The 22,596-nt window shown below is 41.3% G+C and overlaps 1 protein-coding gene across 1 annotated transcript in view; it reads left to right on the top strand.

Annotated features, from left to right (window-relative positions):
* PTPRR (protein tyrosine phosphatase receptor type R) overlaps positions 1-22,596 on the top strand; it is a 142,082-nt gene that overhangs the window by 56,808 nt on the left and 62,678 nt on the right. Inside the window, exons 3-4 of the mRNA XM_032189212.1 lie at positions 13,999-14,112; positions 17,278-17,433. Coding sequence (XP_032045103.1) covers positions 13,999-14,112; positions 17,278-17,433 — 270 coding nt within the window. The remainder of the gene's footprint in view (positions 1-13,998; positions 14,113-17,277; positions 17,434-22,596) is intronic.

Below are 22,596 nucleotides of genomic sequence, written 5' to 3'. Positions count from 1 at the left end.
AATTAATTGCAATAATTGTTCTTAATGAAACAGAAGAGTCTCTAATTGTACATAGAACAGGCTTCAAACAGAAAAGAGCACACATGATGAAGTACATTAAAAATCCTCAGATTCAGTCATCTTCATAAATGGTATATAGGAAGTCCTCCGTTTCTGTGTTTCGAAATCTGTGCAAATCATAGAAATGCTGACCTCTGTTAGAGTTATAGCACTACCATTTTTCAGCATAAATTACAACAGATAACCCCAAAACCTGAAAAATAAGATAGCAAAGTATGTGGACCAGAATTCTGGGTTGGTCTCCGAATCTTCACTTTCTGACATTTGGTCTTCTTTATGTTTGCAAGGCAACAACTTTGCCTTGATGCAGTTCTGTTTCTTCAGACCCCACTGTTAAATCCCTTGTTGTGCCCACATAGAAAGACCTTCAAATGTAAGCTGAGAATTATTTACTGATGAGGTATTCTTTCTCCTTACGTGCTTTCTCTCCCTGCCACCCAACATGACACAAACCCTCACCGCGTGTCTGAAATTGCTTAGGAAGAGTACAAGCAGCTCTGTAGTTATCAGACAAGGCACCATTCGGGACCATGGTATACCTGCCATACCCAGGAAACACAATGTATGCAGTTGTAAGGGAAGAAATAAAATTACCATAAGCATGACAGAAAGATGTTAGTACAAATAACAATAATGTGGTTAATGCGGTTGATTATTTGAGATCAGTGTTGCAGCTGCCTAAAATACCTCTCTGGAAGTGCCTACTAAATAATTCATCAGGAGCTGCTTTGATCTCCCAGAAGGCTCGTGAGATCCCGTTGAACCAGGTCCTGCTCTTTGCCACACTTGCACTATACAACCTAATGTTGCAGTGATGAGGAGCATCCCTTTGGTACACCCCTGTCCCAGCAGGACCCTGAGGACTCACAGCCCACCTGCAGCCTGCTCCAGGGGAGCGCACCTCGGGAGGGCTGGGGCTGGCTGAGCACTTGCAGAGATAACTAGCACCACGTGAACGGGATTTGCCTTCCTTTCAGCTGGTTATAAGCATGCCTGATTAAGGCCGATCACTGGCAGGTGAAAATGAGATGCCTGAAGTCGTGCACGTGGATGCAAACTTAGCAGCAGTGGCTGCTCAGCTCCCAGAAAAGCAGGAGATACCAGAAGCTGACTGAGAGACAGGCATGGGTCTCTTTAATGTAGTGGGCTCTGCTGATGAGAGGATAACATGGCTAGTGTGTAGAAGATGGATTGTACTGAGTAGGTTTTGTCTAACACACCAAATATATAGCATGTATTTATGGAGCTGAACAGAGAACTCTCCCTCATATACTCTTGTATCCTACGACAAGAGGTACGAGAATTGAGGGCAAAAGGGTCTCAAGGTATGACATTCAGCCTCACTGAGTTTCTTTCTCTCGTTTGTTGCAGTACCGGTTTGTGGAAAAATCACAGCTGAAAATAAAATCACATATTGAAAATGTTTTTGCTACGATGACAGAGATATTTAAGAATTTTTAGCTTCCTCTTGCTGTTTGCTTTACTTAAAACACTCAGATTTCTTTAGAGAATGGTCATCTTGATAATTTTTTTTCCTCCTTCCTCTCCAGTCATTTAATTTCTGAGAGGTTTTCTGGCAGTGTTATGTTTAATGGGAAAAAGATCACAGAAATGAGAAACTGTAACAGCCATTTAGTTAATCTTATGTTTCTTTGTTCGTGCCAGCATGGGGTTGTTCCATTTTTTCATCTATTATTTTTGCTCAGCTTAGTCTCAGTTAGTCCAATGAGCTCTACTACCACAGACAAAATCTAATGATGAGGTTGGCACGGCAAGTTTGTCTTCAGCTCTAACTCGGAGAAAAAGCAGAGAAGCTGTTAGCCTACAGACTGTGGAAGAGCCCTGCCAGCCCTCATGACCTTGGTGATCATCTACCACTTGGCAGTCATCTACCACACTTGTCTTTGAGGTAACACATTGCCCTGATGCTTTGGTCAAGCTCTAGAGGTGGATTCTGGGCGTCCAGAAGTGCTGTGAGCTGGCTTCTGCACATCTGCAGAACAATCGTGTTGCATTTGCACGATAGATTCAGCTTGATCTGGAGAAGCTGAAGTTGCTGCTGTATGCAAAGCCACAATAGCCATGTTTTTCATCTGTAGAAATGGGGCTGAGCCCTTTGCCGTGCACCTCTGGTGCTCTGTCATGCCATCCTTTTGGGGCTTGTAGTGTTACTACACCCTCATGTTGAGTTGTATGGTGTGGGCTCTGCTGGGTAAGGCTGCCAAGAGAGTGGGTAAATGGATATCCTCTATATAATCACCGTCTTTAGAGGAGGGCCATGAGAGCAGTCCAAATGCATGATTTGCCAGCACTGCAGAAAGAGAAGGGAAAATACAGCAGGGGAATGGTAATTGAGGGCAGCATGAGGAATGAAGCTCTTGCAACCTGCAATCTTAGCAAGTATAGTGCATGTTTAGTCCGACACTGATGGGATCCACTGAATTTTGCTGCTGTGTCGTGGCCAGCAGTTTGGCAGGCCTGGCATGTCCGTGTGTAGCTACAGTGCTGGGGCAGAGGTGCCCCGGGGCAGCCTGCGTCTCCCACGCCATCAGACAGATTTCGGGGGGATAACATCAGTGCATTTTCTTCCGGGAAGCTTTTGCAGGTCAGGACCCTTTGGATTCCTGCCTTATCACAGATAAATGGGGCAACACCTTGTAAATGTTAGATCATTGAGATATTTTCTTAAAATAATTAAAAAAAAAAATAAAATAATGCTGCCATTAGCTCTTTTGTATATATAAAAGAAAAAAAAAAAGACAGTAATAGCCAGTTTGCAGTGAAATTCTTGTCTCTCTGAATAATGCTATCAAAAAAAAAAAAAAAGAAGTATGACATATAAACATACAAATTTAAATCATTCCTCCACTCTTCTTGAGGCTTTGCAGCTTTTTGCTCGGTTTTACCCGTACACTTAGCTTCTGAACTTAAGTAGACACACCTCCATTCCATAAATTGACACCCTACCTTTTAGCTTTATACCAGCTGAGATAGAAGGCATTAATCCTTTTATTAACATTTATCACCATGTCTCTCAACTGATCGCTGGCTTTCCCAGAAATAAGTTAGATGCCTTGGGTTTTTAGGGAGTCTACAAGCCCTCTTGCCATCGTTTTTAAGACTTGTCCTGTTGTGCTGTGACACGTATAACACAGTGATGCTCTGAATCTGAGCCCCACGTCCAGTTTCTGAGGAGCTGAGTATTTCTTCCCAGGCTGCTCTTCCTGCTCACACAGAGCAGCAGCTAGAGAACCACCGAGGCTTTCATGGGTCTCCAGAGTGCAGGAAGGAGGAAGGAAACGTGGAAAAAGGTGCACTCACTGCCTCCTTACAGCAGGATCTCACACACACAAATTGCATTGGTGGTGGTCACTTGGGGAAACCTTGAAGATTGCTTTTTGCATGCTTAAAGAATATTGTTAAAAAAACAAGAAGAAAAAAAAAGGAAAAGGAAACCTCACCCACCAAATTTACAATTGCTACTTCTTTCTGAAAGGATTATGAATTATTTTGCTGCTCAGCTACTTTCCTGAATGAAGGTAGAGTGGTCAGGGGACAATGTTTGGACTTGAGAAAGGGCTCTGAAGCACTCACAGTGACCAAAATCAGAAAAATACAAAGAAGAAAGAACAACAACAACAACAACAACAACAACAAAAACAGAAAAAGAAAAAAAAATAGACTTTAAATGCTGTAACATTGTTTTCTGTTTATAAAAGGGTGGAAGAGATAAGGAAACCAAGACAGAAGAATAACTAGGATCACTTATATGTCTTGAGGGAGTTTCCATTCATTTTTATGTGATGGAACTCCTGGAATAACACAGGCCAAGCAAGAGATTAAAGGGCAAAGTGAGCAAAGTACAGAACAGGCAGTTAATTAGTTTGCAAAATGTCTTTAAAATTTCAACTGTATTCATTCACTTGGATTCTATATTTAATGACAATCTTGCCACTTTTTTAACAAGGAAATAATGGAAGTATTGTCTAGCATCCCTGAAATGACTGTAGCTAACAAATCCTACACTCTTCAAAATGCTAGATTCCTAATTCTTCTTGGATGGTAAAGAAGGTGTTGTAACGTAAGAGTGACTTACAGATGCCATTTATCCTAAAAAATCAGCTGATAGTGGGGATGCAAAGGAATGTTTTTCAATTTCACTTGCTTTTGTTTTGTATATGTGTAAGAATGAGAGAAATGCATGTCAACAGTTTTTACTATTTTTAAGGGTCGTGAGTAATGAATATAAAAGGAATAAAACTGCAATTTTCCCACTCTAAACTTCTTCTGATGTTGGCTTTTACAGTTGTGTTGCATGTCTAAAAAAATGAACACAGGCTGCTGATGCTAAACCGAATAGAAAGAAGCTGAAGATCCATGAATTGGTCTCTGCCTTCCAGTACTTTTAGAGTACTAATATTTGATAATACAAGGCATCACAGCTTCTTCTTACCTTTAACCTCACAAGTGAAGTCATCTCTAAAGAAAAGTTCCTCAAACTAAATCTTGTTCCCTAGTGCTTCAGTCAGAAAACTTGTCTTATGTTAGGGCTTTTGGGACACAGTATAGCTTTCAGGTTTCTAAATCTATGAACCCAAATCTGGAACTGCTCATCAGAAATATTATATTGATATTAGCATTAGCAAGTATCGTTCAGGTAAATCTCTCCATAAACCTTTGAAGATTTGGAGTTGGTGTTTTCCCTTAATCCATACCTTCCCTTTTCAGTACTAGACATAACAGAAAAATTCTTTGTCCAGCTTCTCAGGAGAGAGGAAATTTATACCTCATCGCTTCTGGATACATTTGGTATTAGCAGCTTCAAGAGTTTAAAGATCCTGAGAGAGCTGCCAAGGTCACAAGACTGTCTTTTCATCTGCATCTGAGTTTATAGGATTCACACACAATCATTAATGGTTTTGTCAAAACTAAGACAAAGATGTAGCCAGGCATATGAACCCATGGTGGGATACAACCCAAAGTGATGCAAGTTTTGTCCAAGAAAAAATACACGCCCCCAAAGGCTTTGCTTGATTTTGCCTCAAGTTCATAATTAAAGGAATGTAAGACAGAAGTCGCCTGGGTGCCTTGTACTGTCTGCGCTCAGATTGTACTGTAGTAGGTAGAGAGTCAGTCATGTATATTTTATTCCAGTTACGTGTGATTAGGGTCATGATAATAGCTACATGTATAAACAAAATTCAGTGAGCTAAAAGGTTGAAAGCAGATAAACATAGTGGCAAATTCTGTCACGGTAAAGAGGCCTTGCTGCTGGACATTTGTTTCCAGAGAACAGGATCCTGATTTCCCAAGAGCTGAGGCAAAAGAATTGCTTCATACTTGGAAAATCTTGGCTGTGGTAGACAAATAGTCTTGGGACACAGGCAATCACACAGTCCAGAATACTACAAGAACAGTCGTCCGTGTAAGTATCTCAATTCCTGTTGAGCCAAATGCATTCTAAGAATATATATATATACACATATATATTCTGATGTATTTCAAATTTTCATCTTCATATGCTCAGGAACATCAGAGAACTACGATTATGTAAAAAAATAAATAAAAACTGGGGGAATGTGCTTCCCTTTTTCTGCAACATTCCCATTGTGCGTGTTCAGGCAGATACTGCTCATCTGAAACTATCAGTAAAGAATGTGTCTGAAATTAAAAGCCTGAGAAAGCTAAGATCTGAGCAATACTGAAGTCTGTCTTTGATTTTCAAAGCAAAGAGAAAGGTTACTAAGGGGAGTAAGTCAGTGGAAGTCTTCTGGCCACGTTGGCTCCTGTAAAAATTGGAAGTTGCTGTATTGCCTTAGGTTTCCAGTTTTGTTCTCCATTATTATGTAGTGTTAAATAATCAGCAAACTAAATTCTCAAGATAAAAAGAAGGATGATTTTGTCTTAGTTTTATTTTGCCTGATATTTTTCTGGAAGGGATTTCTATCTGTTGAGGACCATTTTACAAAGTTGTAGCAGGAATTTAAACTTCAGTAACTAAGAATTGTTTGAAACATAAAACCAGCTGAAATTAGGGCTTTACAAAAGGAGTAAGGAGTCATTTCTGATTCTTGAGCATTTCAAGCTTTAGGCAGGCTCTACTTAGAGATGTAATAATTGGACAGAAAAAAAAAAAAAAAGTATTAAAAAGTACTGTGCTCAAAGTTTCTGTTTGTTCTGAAGATTACAGCTGGCTTTGGGATGATGAAATAGGATGTGACTGGTACAATCATGCTGTGCATAAAAGTTGTACCGGATATAATAGCACTATGCATTTCTTTTGTAATGGAAGGATTTCTTTTTTTTTTTTTTTTTTTTGGTAATATTGAATAAGGACAGATATGACAACTTTGTGGAGCTCATTACGTATGCCTCTCAAAGAACAAAGAGGTTGAAATGGTGTTCAGCTAAGCTCTTCCAGCTCTCTTCATGCTTCCACCTCCTTGTGTATTGTCTTGTGCTCTTCCATCATCTTGGCCTTTTCAGCTGTCTAATGTAATCTCAGGGTAAATGAATGGAAGGGAGCTGGGAAGGGAGAAGTGGATGGAGGATGGAAAAAGCCAATAAAGCCATCAGTGCTTTGAAATGTGCTTCAGCTGTTACTTTAGGAACGCTGAAATAGTTTGTGATGAAGGGAATCCCAGTCCTTGAAGAAATGCAGCACACAATTAAACAGAGGCAGGAGTTAACTTTTGTGTGCAACATTAAAGGTGTCTGTGACAGAAGTTGAGAAGTTCCATCCTACGCATCTGTCCCACATCTTCTTTAGTATGTAAAATGCTTTGTTTCACAGGGCTCCTGTGAGACAGTCGAGTGCTATCATCCCCATTTTATAGACATAGAACTGAAGCAGATTAACTGAGGTAGCCTTGCTAAGGCTAGAGGCACAGCAAAATTTCAGCCTCTCATTCCTCCTAGTAATCAATTTAAGGTAATTTCAAATGCTCCAGATTAGGGCTCTCAGAATTAGATGTAGTATGTGACCATTTTTTTAACAAAGGAATGATATGTGGGAGGATACAGGCTCCTTTCATCAGTAGGCACCCCGTGGTACTATGTACTGGGTTCTAGCACGTGGCAAAGCAGAAAGTTCCTCTTTCAAGGAAGCTCTAGAAAGCTCCATGGAGTCCAACAGCATCACTGCAGCCTCCTGCCCCTCTTCTTTCCCCTTCTGAAGGGTTCCCACAGGCAGAGAGGTTCTGGGACTGATACTGTTCAATGACACAGCTGCTTCAAACTTGTGTCCCACGGACCATAGCCTTTCCTTCCCTCCTCTTACACCCTTTCAGCAATGACAAGTATGCATCCCACTGAACGTTTTGGATACGGGATTCTGCAACCCCCTGACTCAGAAAAGTCTCAGAAAAAGTTAACCTTATCCACAGCTCATTAAAGTTATCATTCCACAGCCCCGTCTCAATAAGGGCTCTGAGATGGTCGTCTCATACAACCAATAAGTACACTGGCTGCTCGTGAGACTCCATACGTAATCTGTGCTCCAAATATATATAATAAATGATTAATGCATTAGAGATGCCACAGGAAAGAGGTAAAAGAAAAGAAGAAATGAGTACAGTGAGCATTGAGAGGACAGCCTAACACACTCTCTCAGTTTGTCACCCCCTGACTATGTTAGGTCTGGTACAGGAATGACCCGCATGACTCAGAAACTGGAATGAAGTAACCTGAGATTTCTGTCGGAAGAAAGATAGAGGACTGTGCTGTGTGTTCACATTAGACCTGATCAGTAAATCCACATTACCTTGTCACACTGGAATAGCTGACCCTTTTCACTGGCTAGGGGATAGCAAACTCAGAGATTAATGCATAACATAGGACTGAGAGAAATCAAAGTGTGCCTCTTGGAGAGAGGCATTAACAAACCTTATCCGTAATACGCTGAGGGATTCTCATTCACTTCAATCATCCGTGAAGGTCACAGACTCTTTCTGCAGCTGACTGACTCACTGCCCAAGTGCATGTAAAATCTCACCAGGGAAATCTTGGATGGAAGCCGGACATCACAGATGGAGGGCTCCTCGCTCTTGTTTTGGTGCTTCCTATTGTTTTGGTGCTTCCTACAGGAGAGAGAAAATCTGTCAGCTAGCTGGGACAAACCAGTTTAGTCAAATCACCCACCTACCTCGAGTAGCTCTGCCAGTCCGAGCCGTGGATGCTGGTGGAGTGCCCTGGCCTCGTTTCAACACCCGGTGCAGCACCTCTGTTAATGCACTGGCCTCCAGGAGCATCCCTAACTGAGATCTGTGTGTGAATCAGAACAGGACTGGGGTGAAACCTGATGTCTAGTCCAGTATGGTGACCAGCACTCAGAGCTTTGAGAGCAAGCTGAGAAGCTTGTCTCTTCATTCAGTTAGGATCCGTCGTGGTTTCTGATAGTTAAAGGTGTGGCTTCAGCTGTATAACAAGGTTTGTAGTATCTCTGTTTTCCGTCCTATCAATGAGTTTCAACAGCCACCTAAACATCCTGTTCTTTTTCTGCATCTTGTTCAGCATTTGGCCTCAGCAAATTCCTGTGGTAACAAATTCTATGGATTAATTGCAGTGCATGAAACAAATAGATTTGGGTTTGCTCATATTTTACTGCACACACACTTGAAAATCAGTATGGGGGGAGACCATATATTTGTGTTAACTAGTGAGATTACCCCTACATTTCTAATAAGTATTATTTCTGTCTGTGATTTCTTTCAGGGAGCTCATACTATTTACATTTATTTACTTTCATGAAAAATTAATCAAGAGCCAAAACTGTTCTTTAAGGCTATATAAGAAATGCATAAATACAGGAAATATTATGCTTACTTTAAAGAAAGATTTCCCATAAAAGACATGTTTTTTATGTAGAAAAAAAAAAAATGTGAGTGAAGCTGTACAATGTTACATCTTGAAAGGCTGCATCCAACTCTACAGAACTTCCTGGAGTAATCAGGACTGAAGCAATCAAAGTATCCCATTCCTACCACTTTTTCTTGCATTTATATGGAACCAATTTAGAGTTCTTTTTCTCATCACCCAAATGCTCTCTGGACAAGGCCACATAAATTTCTGCAGGCTGCATGTGAAATCTGGGACTTTTTGGCATATCAGCGTACTCTGCAGCCTCGCTGTCTCCTCATTAGAAAATGCGTGACTTACACAGCAGCGTGTTCCAGGTCAGGGCAGTTACGCTGGCAGAGCAAGAGAGAGAGATTTGTAGAGCATTTATCAATGCTTTTCACTGGTTCCTGTAAACTCAAACATATGCCTGTAATTTTTCTGCTCTTTCAGGTGATTTTCACTGTGCTTTTGTAGAATAGCCAAGACTCCCCCTCACAATTTTTCAGTAATTGATCTCTGACCCTGGAAATATTTTTGAGATTTTCAAACTTTCTCTAGATTTCTCTTTGCTGTGGTGGTGGGGTCAGGAGGAGTTTAGAGGGAAGTAACCAATGCATGGAAGGGAAAGGTGGTTTTGAGGCGCATTGCAGAAAGGCCATCACTGGTGAGAAGGAAAAGATAAGAAAGGGAGGCATCTCTGATTTTTTCTGGAGGAGCAGAACTTGACTTGGCGGTAGACAAAAATATTATTTCAGAGTCTGAAATAATGTTGGTCTGTTTCATGACTTTTTTTTTTTTCTTTAAAATGCAAATCTATATCAAAAAGCCCCTGTAGGATCTCAGACCTGAATGGTCTTTGGTGTTTTTCTGTGCTGAGTTTTCTTCTCTGGAACTCTCTCTCCAAGACAGAGTTATCTTTTCCACTACAAGCAGAAATCTCCTTCCCTTGAAACTACCTGTTTTGCTTAGGTCGGATAAACCTAGAAACTGTCGCTACAGTAGCAATATCCAGATCAGTAATTGCTCAGGGAAATGAGTCCTCCAGTGCGCCCGCCTCTAGGCTCAGCAAGTCGCTATTGCCACCAGAGGCAGCAAATTCAAAAGTGTGACCTCTCTGGGGAGCGGGCTGCAATAGGTGGTAAACACTGCACATGAGCACGGGGTAAATGATTTGTGCTGCCTGACAGGGATGCTTCAGCCCCTTCTGTCCCGAAGCAAAAGGAGCAACTAGAGGACCATAGTAAGGCATACCTTGTGTATAGGTGCTAATGCTTTGGTTTACTTAACTCTGTGGATTGACTTTACAGAGGTTAATTTCATGTGTTATTGCAGATGGTAATGGGATATATATTGGTTCTGTCTTCCTTTCTAGGACTCTTTTTCTTAATGGAGGTTTGTATTGTTTGTCTGTTTTACAGGCATTGTTGCATTTGCAGTTCATCCGGTATCAATTTTCTATCCTAAACCCATCTTTAGGGACTTAAGTTAACATCGTACCTAGGCATGCCATCAGAATGGCACCATAATGTTAAAATAATGACATTTTAATAATTAAGTTTTAGAAAGTTTTTAATGATGAAAATAGTTAGGACTTTTTCCTTCTCTCTCTCTTTTTTTTTTTCCTTTTTCCTATTCTTTCTCTGACTAACTTTTTCGACAAAAATAATGTGTAAGAATTTGCAGAAAGACAATTCTGTACCAGACCCTCAGGTGATACTTAAACTCCACTGCAGTTCAGCACATGCCAGCATTGAGAATATAATGCCTCCAAGCATTGCCTTCATCCCAGATCTCAATAGACATGATCCCAGCCTGGGTTACTGTGTAATAATATTCATGTAACAGAGGAGCCCAGTTGACTTTCTGGGCTGAGCTGGTGTAAATTAGCCTGGATCTTGTCAGAACAAACTTGGAAATTAAAAAAAAAAAAAAAAAAAAAAAAAAGAATATGTTCTTTTCTTGTTCATATAGTTTTCCACAAGCATCCAGAGTTGGACACAGGATGTGGAACTTGATGCATCTCCAGCCTCTCCAGCCTGGTCCACTCCCACTTGATGTTTTTAAGACTCCAGTACAAACAAGGGGGTAATAATAGAGAGCAAAGAGCACGTTCACGATATGCTGCTTGCTCTAAAGTAGGTGCTCATGGGGTCACATCTGGCTTTTCTAGAAGCTATCTTTCGCTGATCCAGTTAGAAATCCTGTTCCTAAAGTGACAGATTTTGGATTGCTAAATTTTCTCTTGATAGGAAGAGACAAATGCACTCTCTTGTGCTGCTTGATGTGGAAAAGGGCAGTCCTTGTTACTTTTACCTAGTTTGCATTGTAATTGGAAGGAACAAAGCTTCACACTAACATCAAATTCCTTCTGTGGATAGGAAGGCAAGGTTCTTATTAAAAAAAAAAAAAAAAAAAAGAGCTTTTTCTTCCCCAGATACTTCTTGGGTTGTTTGGTTGTATGTTTTTTGGATGAATGGTCACGATCTTTTTTTGCTGCATAGGAAGCACCCTGAGATGAGGCTTAAAGACAAATTCCTTCCCACCCTTGCAAGTAGCCCTGGATCTGGTGCCCAGCTGGCAGCCTGCCTGGGCAGTACTCAGGTATGTGCTGGGCTTCGGAGCACATCCCAAGGCTCGTACCTGCAGCGTGGGCAACCATCAGCTCTCTGTGCAACTTGCAGCAATCCCACCAGTGCGAAGTCATGGTGTGGCCAACCTCAGGAAAAAAAAAAAAAAAAAAAAAAAAGATGTGCTGGGATGCATCCTGAAAGGGTTCTGAAATCTCCAGATGAGGCCAGATGAGCTTTCCAAGCAGGCTGAGTCCGGAGTGACAGGGTGAGCACTGTGCTCCTCAGGCTTCCCTATAAAGTACCAAGGACAGGGGCTGTTACAGAGACACAAAGACTGTGCAGCCTTTTATGACTACTTGTTGTAGGGTGCAGTGGTCCAGATTCAGGTCTGGTGGAAGGAAATGTGACTGTCCTGAAGATACTGGAGTTTCACCACATTTTATTCTCCCTGAATATGGTGAACCACTGTGCTAGGCCTAGCCACCTAGTCCTGTTAGATCTATAAGAATTTATTAGGTAGACGTTATAGCCTAATATATAATATAATCCTTATAGCCTCTTTAAACCTCTTCTATTTCATCCAAAGCTGGATTTTTTTCTGGATGTTTCATTTCTGTGTCTTTCTCAGTGAGCTCTTAACATGCTGTTTAACAACATCGGTGTTAATGTGATCTGATGCCTGGCTCAAGTATACTTAAGTGAATGCATTTTGATTTTACGCCTGTTAGCTTCGTTCAGTAACAACAGCTAGCATAATCCCCATAACTCGGGGTCATTGACTGAGACAAGCAGTTCCTTGCTCTTTATTCCATCCTGATGGATCTCAGGGGACCCTCATGACAGCTTTCCTGTTTCAGCAACAACTCCCTCTTCTCACTTACCAGGGATCCTCAGGCTAGGATGTTGGCTTTCAGTGTAGTGACAACTTCATAGCTCCACACCAGCTCTCCTCTGCTGTATCGCCCACATGTCCTGCGACCAGCCTGGGATGCAGAAGGAATGGCGCTCAGATCTGTGGGATGTCTCTGTCTCCCTTCTCAAGACATTCCTCTGTTTCAGTGACAAAGCTGGAGCAGTTTTGTAACCACTCAAGATGTCTAATTCTAGAAGAAGCAAAAAGAAGATTTTGCTTTTTGAAAATGCCAGGGTAGACAGGGTCATTGAAACTGAGGACTCCTATAATATTTGCAGCTGAATTAAAGCTCAGCTGTATGCTGAGAGCAGGTCTCAGTTGATGCACCAAGGTTTGACAATCCCATTAGTGAAAAAAAAAAATGAGATAAAAGGGGAAGAAAATGAAAAACATTCAGTACTGATGGAAACATCGCATTGACAGTGGAAGAGGAAAGCAAATATTTGATGGTTTTACATTGTAACTTATAAATTCTTAAAAATAAATAACGACAATCGGAATATATGTTGCTCATTTGCTTTGAGAAAAAAGTTACATTTCTTTCTAGACCACAGCCATGTTTGCAATGGGACGTCTGACCCATTGATATTTAATTCTGCCACTCCAGTTAGGTAGGAAGAATCCTGGCGTGGCTCCTCAGAGCAGCAGGCTGGCCTACAGCTTTAAATAGAAAGTTAAAAATAAAAAATCTTCTTCAGCTCAAGTCAACCGGCTCAGTCAGAACTTGCCTAGTTCCTAAGCCAGTGCCCTGCCAGAAATGTTGGAGGCCACCTGGTACCATCTGACATATTCCTCTTCCCTGCCTTCTCCACGATGAATTGACCACTGTGGGGATATGGAAGCAAAGAAAGGAGCCCCAGAGTGCCACAGGGAAGTACTGGTCACAACTCATCATCTGCACAGATACACCTGGGTCTTCTGGGAAGGTGAAGACTTGAATCTAAATTATTTCCTGGGCAAAACACCATCAGCTTCACAGGAGGGATTTGAACCTGAGGAAATCGCTAAATTTTGTTATTATTCTGACATGGAGAAAGAAAATGCTTCAGTGCTATGATTGGTCTCTGCTGAGAATTAACAGCCTGCTCTGCCTGAAATAAGGAAGCTTTGGAAATTCAAGCATGTAAAATGTATCCTCAGTGTGGTGGTTGGTTTTTGTTTCAATCACAGAAACTGTTAATCAAAATAAAAAATCCATAATTTTACTATGACTGACACATTCTTCACTGCAGGGAGAAACTCTTAAGAAAAATAATCAAAGCAAATTTTCATTTTGTAAATCCAACATCTCATTCTGTAAAGGTGAATTGGTGTTCAGTGCTTGCCTTTCATTTCTAATGCAGTAATTGTGTTATCTTGAGCACTGTAACTTGTCTTAGGAATTTAGCCAAAAACTTCTGGAATCTATTTTGAATGTTTTTTGAGAAAAGGTGGTAACAAAGCAGCATTTAAAATGCTTACATTTTCCTTTGGATTTGTTCTTTATTGCAGTGCAAGTAGATTGCACTGATTATCATTCTGGGAAAAAAACAATTAGTGAGACTCTCAGAGATCAGACGTCGTGAGGACTGAATGTGTTGAGCAAGGAGTTCATTTGAACTGGTTTTTCTTTTTCAGACACTGCAAATGGATGTAAACAAGCTGAATATCACATTGCTTCGGATATTTCGCCAGGGAGTGGCTGCAGCACTGGGACTGTTACCTCAGCAAGTTCATATCAACAGGCTCATTGTAAGTACCAAAAGGCTAGGTATAATAAAATTTACCTGGTTATTTAGAATGCTCTTAAATTTATTTTCCTTTCATTATGGAAAACTGCAATAAAATAGGACAGAAAAATACTTTGTTTTGATAGATTTTTTTCTGAACTGCACTACAGAAAAATAGATCTCCATTACAAAATGACTTACATTTTCTTTTGCAAGGAAGCCATTCATAGTTACAGTCTAGAGAAAAATTAAGTCAGATAAATCTCTTTTGTGTCTTATTCATATGCAGTTTTCTTATCCCTTGGTTTGCATTCCAGTGTAGTTCTTCATCACATTCATTAGAAGCTGCTTATTCCTTTTTTGTTTCTCAAAGGTTGAATCTTGCTCAAAAAATACATGTGATTCTACCTTTCACAGACATCTTCACAATTAATTCTCAGACTTTCCATTAGTAAAATAAATGTTTTCTCACAGTATTAATATTTACAGCTTGCTATTTAGCTATAACAACATATGCTTGGATGTGACCTTTTGGACTAAGGTATAATGTTTGCAAAAGATTATGAGAAATTTGTTTCCAGCAAAGACTTAAAAAACAATTTTCATCATTTTTATTTTCTGTGGATGGTAAAGAGCATACATTCTTAAAACTGGTCTCTTTTTTCTGACAGTTTTTTAATGAAACAAGAAAAAAACACAATATCATGTGTGTATTGCCAGCCTTCCATTCAAGTTGCACAGGAAAGCAGAGTTATGTTATTTTATTCGACCTGCAGGTTGAATATTAGAGAAGAAAGTTGACAGGCTCAGCATAAAAGTATTTCCTGCCTTGATAGCTTGATAGGATTGTATACATCAAAAAGGATTATAAAATACCTTCAAATAATGTCTCTGTGAGAAAGGATCACACAAGATGCACAGTGGAAAAGATCAATAGGAATGCAATGCAGCTCTTTTCATGTTTGCAAGGGACGTCACTCATTCTTGACAAGTGACGCTGAATGTCTTTTGTCCCCTGTATTAACCTGAATGAAAGACATATTCAGAGAAAAACACAATTAAATGAGAAATGTTCCAGAGTTTGGGGTGTGTATTCAACACACCACGTCACTTGGTAGCCTTCTTACTAAGCTCTGTGGAAATCATCCAACTAAGCAGATGAAAGATGCTGTTAATTTTCCTGCTGACTGATAGATTTTCACTTTCTCTTCTCATCTGTGATCCAAGGGAAGAGGTAGCAGCATTTTGCACCTGCGTATACCTCAGAATACATGAAGTACTGTTAATTAATTAGTCTTCTCAACATCCGTAAAGGGCTGCTATGACTTCTGTTTTTTAGCTATGTAGGAATAATACAAACTTTTGCCACATTTGCTCTTAAAATCACAGAGTCAAAATTTAGAAGAGAAAAATACAGTTTAGGAGGCATTATTCCCACCTTCCCATCCTTTTAACATGAGCCAGTTCCTCTCACGGATGCAAGCAAGCCGGGCATATCGAAATTCATCTCACCTCTCTTCAGCCCAGTCTTAGGTGCTCATGTAGGGTCTTTCTGAAGGCAATATAGAGAAGGGTAGTGAGAAGGAGAGGCATTGAGATCCCAGTTATTTTAGGGTGGATGCAATCATTCTCTGGAGATACCAGCCTCTCTCCACTGGCTTTGGAGGTAATTTAGATGATGGAAGGGAGGTAAGCTGATATGTAACAGCACACAGCGTGCCACAAGATATTAACTGGGCATGTCCAGCATCTTCTCAGTCTTTCCAGGAAATCCTCCTCCCATAAAGTCCTGTTAAGGCAGAGGATCTCCTAACAGAGCAAGCACAAAACACTGGGAATGCTGCACCCTCACCAGGGTTTGCTTTGTGCCTGCCACCTACACTGGGAAGCGGCCACTTAGCCATGCCAGAGACCACGTAAGGCTGTGGCCTCAGAGCAGCCGCTTCAGCCTGACAAGAAATCCCTGACACTGCAGAGCTGTGGGGCTGTGTTCCCTCCTCACGGCCCCGCTGGGCTGAGCAGGCCTGCTGAGCAACGCCAGCCCCACCAGTCTTGTTGAGCAGATGGACCCATGGCACAAGTGAGAGCACACAGGGCAGGTTTAGGGTATGCGTGTGAAAATGTCCCTTTCTATGCAGCACTAATTCTGAATGCAATGCGAGGCTTTTTAAGAACAGCAAAAGATGTCTGTTCTTTGCTTCAGTGAAGATAATGATGTGCATTGAAGGCGAGGGGGAGAGCAGGATTAACCCATTCTGATTTCTCCCCTTGCATATCAAACCCCAAATAACCAGAGCAGTGAAGTTCTTGCCTGTGCAGGCAGCAGCTCCATGCCTGCTTTGTGCATGTGGCACTACCCAGGTCTGGACTCTATATCACAGCCTCAGCCAGGTTGTGCACAGCCCTGGGGCACCCCCTTATCGTGGTTCATGCACACCAGCACTGAGCTCAGGTGCTGCTCTGGTTGTTGATAACCGAGCAGAGGAACCCTCTGGCAATTTTTCCTTTCACTGTCCTGCTACAGAGCAAGCATCACTGACATCTCTAATACAGCACCACTTCATTGAGACCGGGTCAGGAATTAATGGCGGGGAGAATTAGGCATGCTCAGCCTACTCATTAAAAGTAAGCAAAACTTTCATTTCATTGTGCTGTCTTAAGGAGTTACGCTGCAGTCAGCTGAAAGGGCATTATACTTCACTGTAGTGTGTGTTTGCAACATGTTGACGCCGGATTAGAAAGCAATGCCAAAATACCACGGCATTATACTAAGCATTCCTGTTTAAGGCCCAGCATCTAAAGCAGGACTGCACTTCAGCTCGGATCAGACCTGTCAGCTAAAAACCCCGCTGGCTCTTTGCCCTTATCCCATGCATGGCTCCTACCCTCCCCATGAGACACCGACCTGTCTTGTTCAGTGGTACTAGGCTCAGAAGAGGGGACCTTGTCAACAGTAAATGAGATAAAGCCCATCTACCCACATACGGTATTTTGCATTTTCTTGCACGGTCAGCTGGAATTTAAGGAGGCAGGGAAAATGTGCACTTTCCTCACAGAGCAGGTTGCAGCCTTTCTATTCCATGCATTCATTTCTGGACATATAGTTAAAATCTAGAGACAGAAGAGGTTATCTAATCTCAGAATTTTGTTATGATTTTGCCTTTTTTATTATTATTTATTTTCCTAGGGGAAGAAGAACTGTGTGGAACTGTTTATTTCCCCAGTGAACAGAAAGCCAGGAATTTCTGATGCGCTCCCATCTGAAGAAGTGCTGCGTTCACTGAATATCAACATTTTGCATCAGAGCTTGTCCCAGTTTGGAATAACAGAGGTCTCCCCTGAGGTTGGTTATCACTTTTTTCACCTGTAGTTTGTTAGGCAGGTTTTACAGCCCTGGTAGTTCTCAGGCTGAAGTTCTCATGAATGAGACAAGGAAGTATAAACTAAGATGGCATTACTGCTGTAAGACAATTACACAGCTAGTTCTGTTAAATTACCTTAATGGTGTTTTGTAAGGCTGTTTAAGAATTAGGATCCAGGTCCTCCTGTAGAAAAAAAGAGAGGTTGTTTAAGAATCTTGAAGATGCTTTCAGTATGAAAAATAAAATATAAACACAGGGTCATTTTAGGGCAATTTTACATGCCCTACAGCAGCCTGACATTATCAAAATGAGATGATTCTCAGGTTTTAGCTGTTTTCATACAAAACAAAGCCAAGAGATGTTGTCCAAAAGTCAGATCAGGTCTTTATATTGCTCAATGGCAGCTTGGACTAAGCTCCCTTTAGATTACAATTTCCTTTGCTACAGAAGCATATGATTGTGACAGTGGTGATAGCTGCAATTATCTCTTCCAAGTATTTCAGGTACAAGTAACACTTCAGGTAGCTATGGGACAAGAACATACGTGAATAATAGATGAGTCAATAAATGTCATCAAGCTATGTACAGATGCTGGAGAAAAAACAATGCTGAACTCAAGATCTCATCTGTTAGATGGTAATCATGAGTGCTCAGGTATTTGAATTTTCTCTCTGAAAAAAGTGTACACCAACAGAGGGAATCTCATTGAAAAGGATGATTAGAATGAAAGTTGTGCAGCCTCTACTTCCTTCTAGTACTGTTGGAGAAACAAGAGGTTATTTTAATATTTCAGTTGCATGTAGATTATACTGCTAAGACCCCAATCCTGCAAAAATCTTGCAGCTTTACACTAATAGGTATTCCTTTTGGGTCTTGATAATTTGTTTACATGTGTAAGACTTCACAGAAAACAGCAGCTAAAAGACAACAATATATAATCTTTACTTGCTCAACTATTAACCAGTAATTTACTCTTCAATCAACTTCATCTAAGAACAAATCTTTCCAATCAAAATAACAGCAAAGAAAATCAAAACAAGCAAACTTTTGAGGGGGGATATAGATACAGTTACTTTAAGACATAGCTTTGACACATTATTTTACCCACTTTGTGTGTTTATTCCTGAGCTATCAGCCCTAATTAATTCATGAGCGAATAAACTGTAAGTCTTCCACTGATGTGAATCAGCGCTTCCCAACCAGTATCACACGTGCACTAGCAGTGTATCTGTGCAGAAAGGAAGCATTATCCTCATCTTCGTAGGTGGGTGGCTGACGCAGAGGTATTAGGGCTGGATTTTGTCTCCAATTTTAGCTTTTTCATTATTAGCTGCATAAGACTTGAAAGTCTACCATTTCTCTGCAGTAAACTGAAAGAAAAAGATACCTCCAGCAGGCAGTTCAGCCCATCTTTGATGTACCTCCTCTGAGCTTGCTTGGTTGGCTCTTTCCAGCAGGGCTTAGTGTAAACTAGACTCCCAGCTGGAAGGGGTTAATGGTAGGGGAGATTGTCATGTCCTAAGAAAATTTACCAAGGTAGTGTAGGAAAACCTGGGTAGAAAATTGAAGCACTTTCCTAAAGTCTCAGCCCATGTGACACCATGAACAGTAAAACTCTCAGTGGATGTAGGTGACTGGCACTGCATTTCCATTAATTCCAGTAATAATTTTCCAATTCACACTACTGATGCATTAATCACTGATGACTTTATTTTAAATTAATTACCTGTCTCAAAACTCATATCCTAGTTTTTTCTGTTGTTGGAAGAGACGATTTCCTATATATCTTAGCTGTAGGAACCACTAGAGTCCTTTCCTGCCTGGTCTAGAATGGGAAGGGTACCTGTGGGAACGTGAAAATTTAATTTAATGGAGTTGTTGCCATTTCAAAGATCCAGGGCAATAGATCTTTTCATTTGTCCTTCCTCTTCCAAAGGCCTATTGTGGCTGTAGCATTTGATCTTTTATTATGATCTAAAATTTGTGTCTGCAGTGGAATTTAGGACTGTATTCTTATCCATAGCATGTCGCAGGGTTGGGAGCAGACTTCCCTATAACAAGCAGCTACTGAACTGGTTTTTCTTGGTGGGACTAAATTCAATCACATACGCAGTCTCTGTGAGAATTCTAATGCCTTAAAATGGTGTTGAGGAAAAAAGAAAAAAAGAAAATACTATGCAGTTTCAGAGTTTAGTAGAGTAGAAAAGGACTTTGAAGTGGGTTTGGATAAAGAAGTAATTGAAATTACAGTAAGTAAAGCAGGGTTTACCATGCTTTGTGAGATAAACTAACTGCTAGCTGGAAGATGTGGCACTAAGGAGAAATCTGCATGGGAGAGTATATTCCAAAATTATGCAATCCCAAAATGTACAATTACAGCAGCCTCTATTAGGCTTCTATTGTTTGCCTTTGAAGTGTGTGATATTAACTGCTGCTAGAGAAGAAATCAAAGGAACCAGTCATGCACTTAAACCATACAGAAACCATAAGTCAGTGAGCTGGCTGGTGCATGAAGGGGAGCCTCCAGGCTGTCAGCGTTTCCATGAGATCACATCACTTCATCGCACACACATGCAAGGAGTGAATACCGGTGTGGAGAGAATGGTCATGAAACTGAAAGGTGACCTTGGCAAAAGCAAAATGTTGCATAGTTAGTATCTTTGAGGAGGCTTTGTCATAGGGAATATTAAGTGGCAGTTATCTAGTGTTTGAGGAGACCACTGACGTTCCTGCATATTTTCACTGAAGGGGAAGTGATTTCTCATCAGACCTTCCTGCCCTGCCTTAGCTAACTTAGTTAAATAGCTGAAAAAAGCAAAGCAACCCAGTATGAACTTCGATGAACCCTGCTTGATCTTTAAGGTTCAATCCTTAGCTCCCTGGAAGCTTTCCTCTGAGCCCTGAACTGCAGCTTGCCTTGCTTCCATGATCATTTCAGCCTAAGGAACTAGGTGGGATTACCTGATGCAATTTAAGAATTCACCCTTTTTTTCCCATGAAGACTTAATTTTCCTAGCAGCTCCTGAAATCTTGGTGGGGTGTTTCAGTCCCAGACTCCTTCAGGATACTGTCTCTCTTGATATCACCAAGAGCTGGCTGCTCATTTTAATTGTTTGTAGAAATAATCCACTAGGTTTTCATAAAACCAGTATGAAAAGTAGATTCATAATGTCTGGGGTTTTAAGTCTATAAAAAGTCATTTGTCTAAACACACTTGTTCCACCGTAGAGCAAAGCAGACCCTTCTGCAGGCACTCTTTAATGCGGCTAGCAATAGCAAGGGATTGTGTAGAATATACAATGTGATTCTTTCCCACCTTAAATGATGCCAAATTAAAACTGTTTAATGAACCTGGCTAATTCTGCCTAAATCACCAAACTGTGGGGACTTCTTAGGGAATGGAGACAGACACCAAGGATGATGGACATGATGATGGCCATCCTCCCTGTAGCCAGGCTTGCTTTGGGACCTGGCAGGGCCTGAGCTACTGAAACTCCCTAGCCAGCCCACCCGCTCCTGTATTCCTCCTGCCTTTACCAGCTGTGCCTTTTCGCTGACTTTATCTTCCTGTCCTCTGATGACTGTTGTATACTCCCACTCCTCAAAAACCGGCTGCAAGCTGTAGTGGATTTGCAGGCAGGGAAAAGCTGAGTGCGAGAAATGTGGAGCAACATCAGTCAACTGAGACAGAGCACATTGCTGTGTGGGAGGCTCTGGGCCCATCACCATGGACAGAAGCACTTGCTCTCCCTTTTTTTTTTTACTTTTTCCTCTGTGTTTGGCCATCCTGTGAGCTTGTTTCCTGGGTGTTAGCAATTTGCAGTGATCGTGGCAATTGCTGTCCCTCTTATCAGCTCTCTCTGAGATCCAGGAGCAAAGTTCTGACTTAGCAGCGCTAACATTTCAGAAAGCAATTTCTTATCAGGGAAACGAAATGACTCAGTTACTGGAGGTCACAGCCTCTTCTGTCATTAGGGAGCAGCTGAAGCAAGAATTCTGCTCTCCTCAATACTGCCCAAGTAGACCAGGGGAGAGATTTTTTTTGTTGGGTGAAGGTACTGCTTCAGTGTTTTAAAACAGTGCATTGCATGTGTTAAAGGCATAGCATATTTTTCCTTTTACCTTTTTTACAGCGTTCATTAATATTCTTTGAACTTCATTTTTTGATGAATCTGGAAAAAAACATATACCGAGCACATGCACCATTAGACAGAGATCACAGAGATTAATTTGCTTAGGCTCAGTTATTTATATTGTCAAATATAAAAATATTTAAAAGGTTTTGTGACACTAATGAATTTTGGTTAATTAAATTCTTTTACCCATTGTGTCAAAAAAATCCTGTTAGCTCTTCATTTACTTTCCAGTGTATTTGCCCTTTCAGTGAAGAAGTACAAAAAAAAACCACCACAATCATTCACTTACAAAAGGTCGGCACACCCCGATCTCCTCCAGCACCTGCTTTTCTCCTAGATTTCCTCCTCATAGATCTGAAACACCAGCAAGGTGAGACACCCAGGGCCAAGCAGCCGGGCTATAGCCCACGGGGCAGTGCTGTGGCTGCTGTTTTTGCCCCGAGGAGCTCTCCGGGAGCAGCCGCGGCGCTGGGAGCACAGGGGAGCAACCTCTGTGCGCCAAGGCAGCAGGTCGCACCCATTGCTGCACCACCCTACAGCGGCTGTGTGGCATGGATGTCTAGGAACAGCTTTTGCATAAAGATTTGGCACGATTTCCAGCTCAGCTTTGCAAGCTGCGGTGTCTTAAGGTGTTGAACAGAAGCCTGATGCTTACAGCCCTTGTTAGCCCATGATACCTGTACTACTTACTGGCACAGCCTATGAAACACTGTGTAATTACACACACACACACAAATACTCGTATTAATTTTCCAAGCCTGTGTCTGTACTCTGGCAGAAGGGCATGAAGGGTTTCCATTCTGGTCCCAGTGCTGTAGCAGCACAGGTCCCACGAGCAGCCACTCATCTCTACACAAACTCTTTCCTCTGTGGGGGCACAGTGTCTGTCCCCTGAGAGGAAAGAAGGACACCTTGCAATGGGGAGGTAACTCACTCGTTAAACAGGAACTGTAATTGAGGGATAGGAATTGTCATAGGGAGCTTTGGTGAAGGAGAAACACCTAGACC

Source organism: Aythya fuligula, chromosome 1 (assembly GCF_009819795.1).
Source record: "Aythya fuligula isolate bAytFul2 chromosome 1, bAytFul2.pri, whole genome shotgun sequence".
NCBI lineage: Eukaryota > Metazoa > Chordata > Aves > Anseriformes > Anatidae > Aythya > Aythya fuligula.
This window is presented reverse-complemented; position numbering and strand designations above follow the sequence as displayed.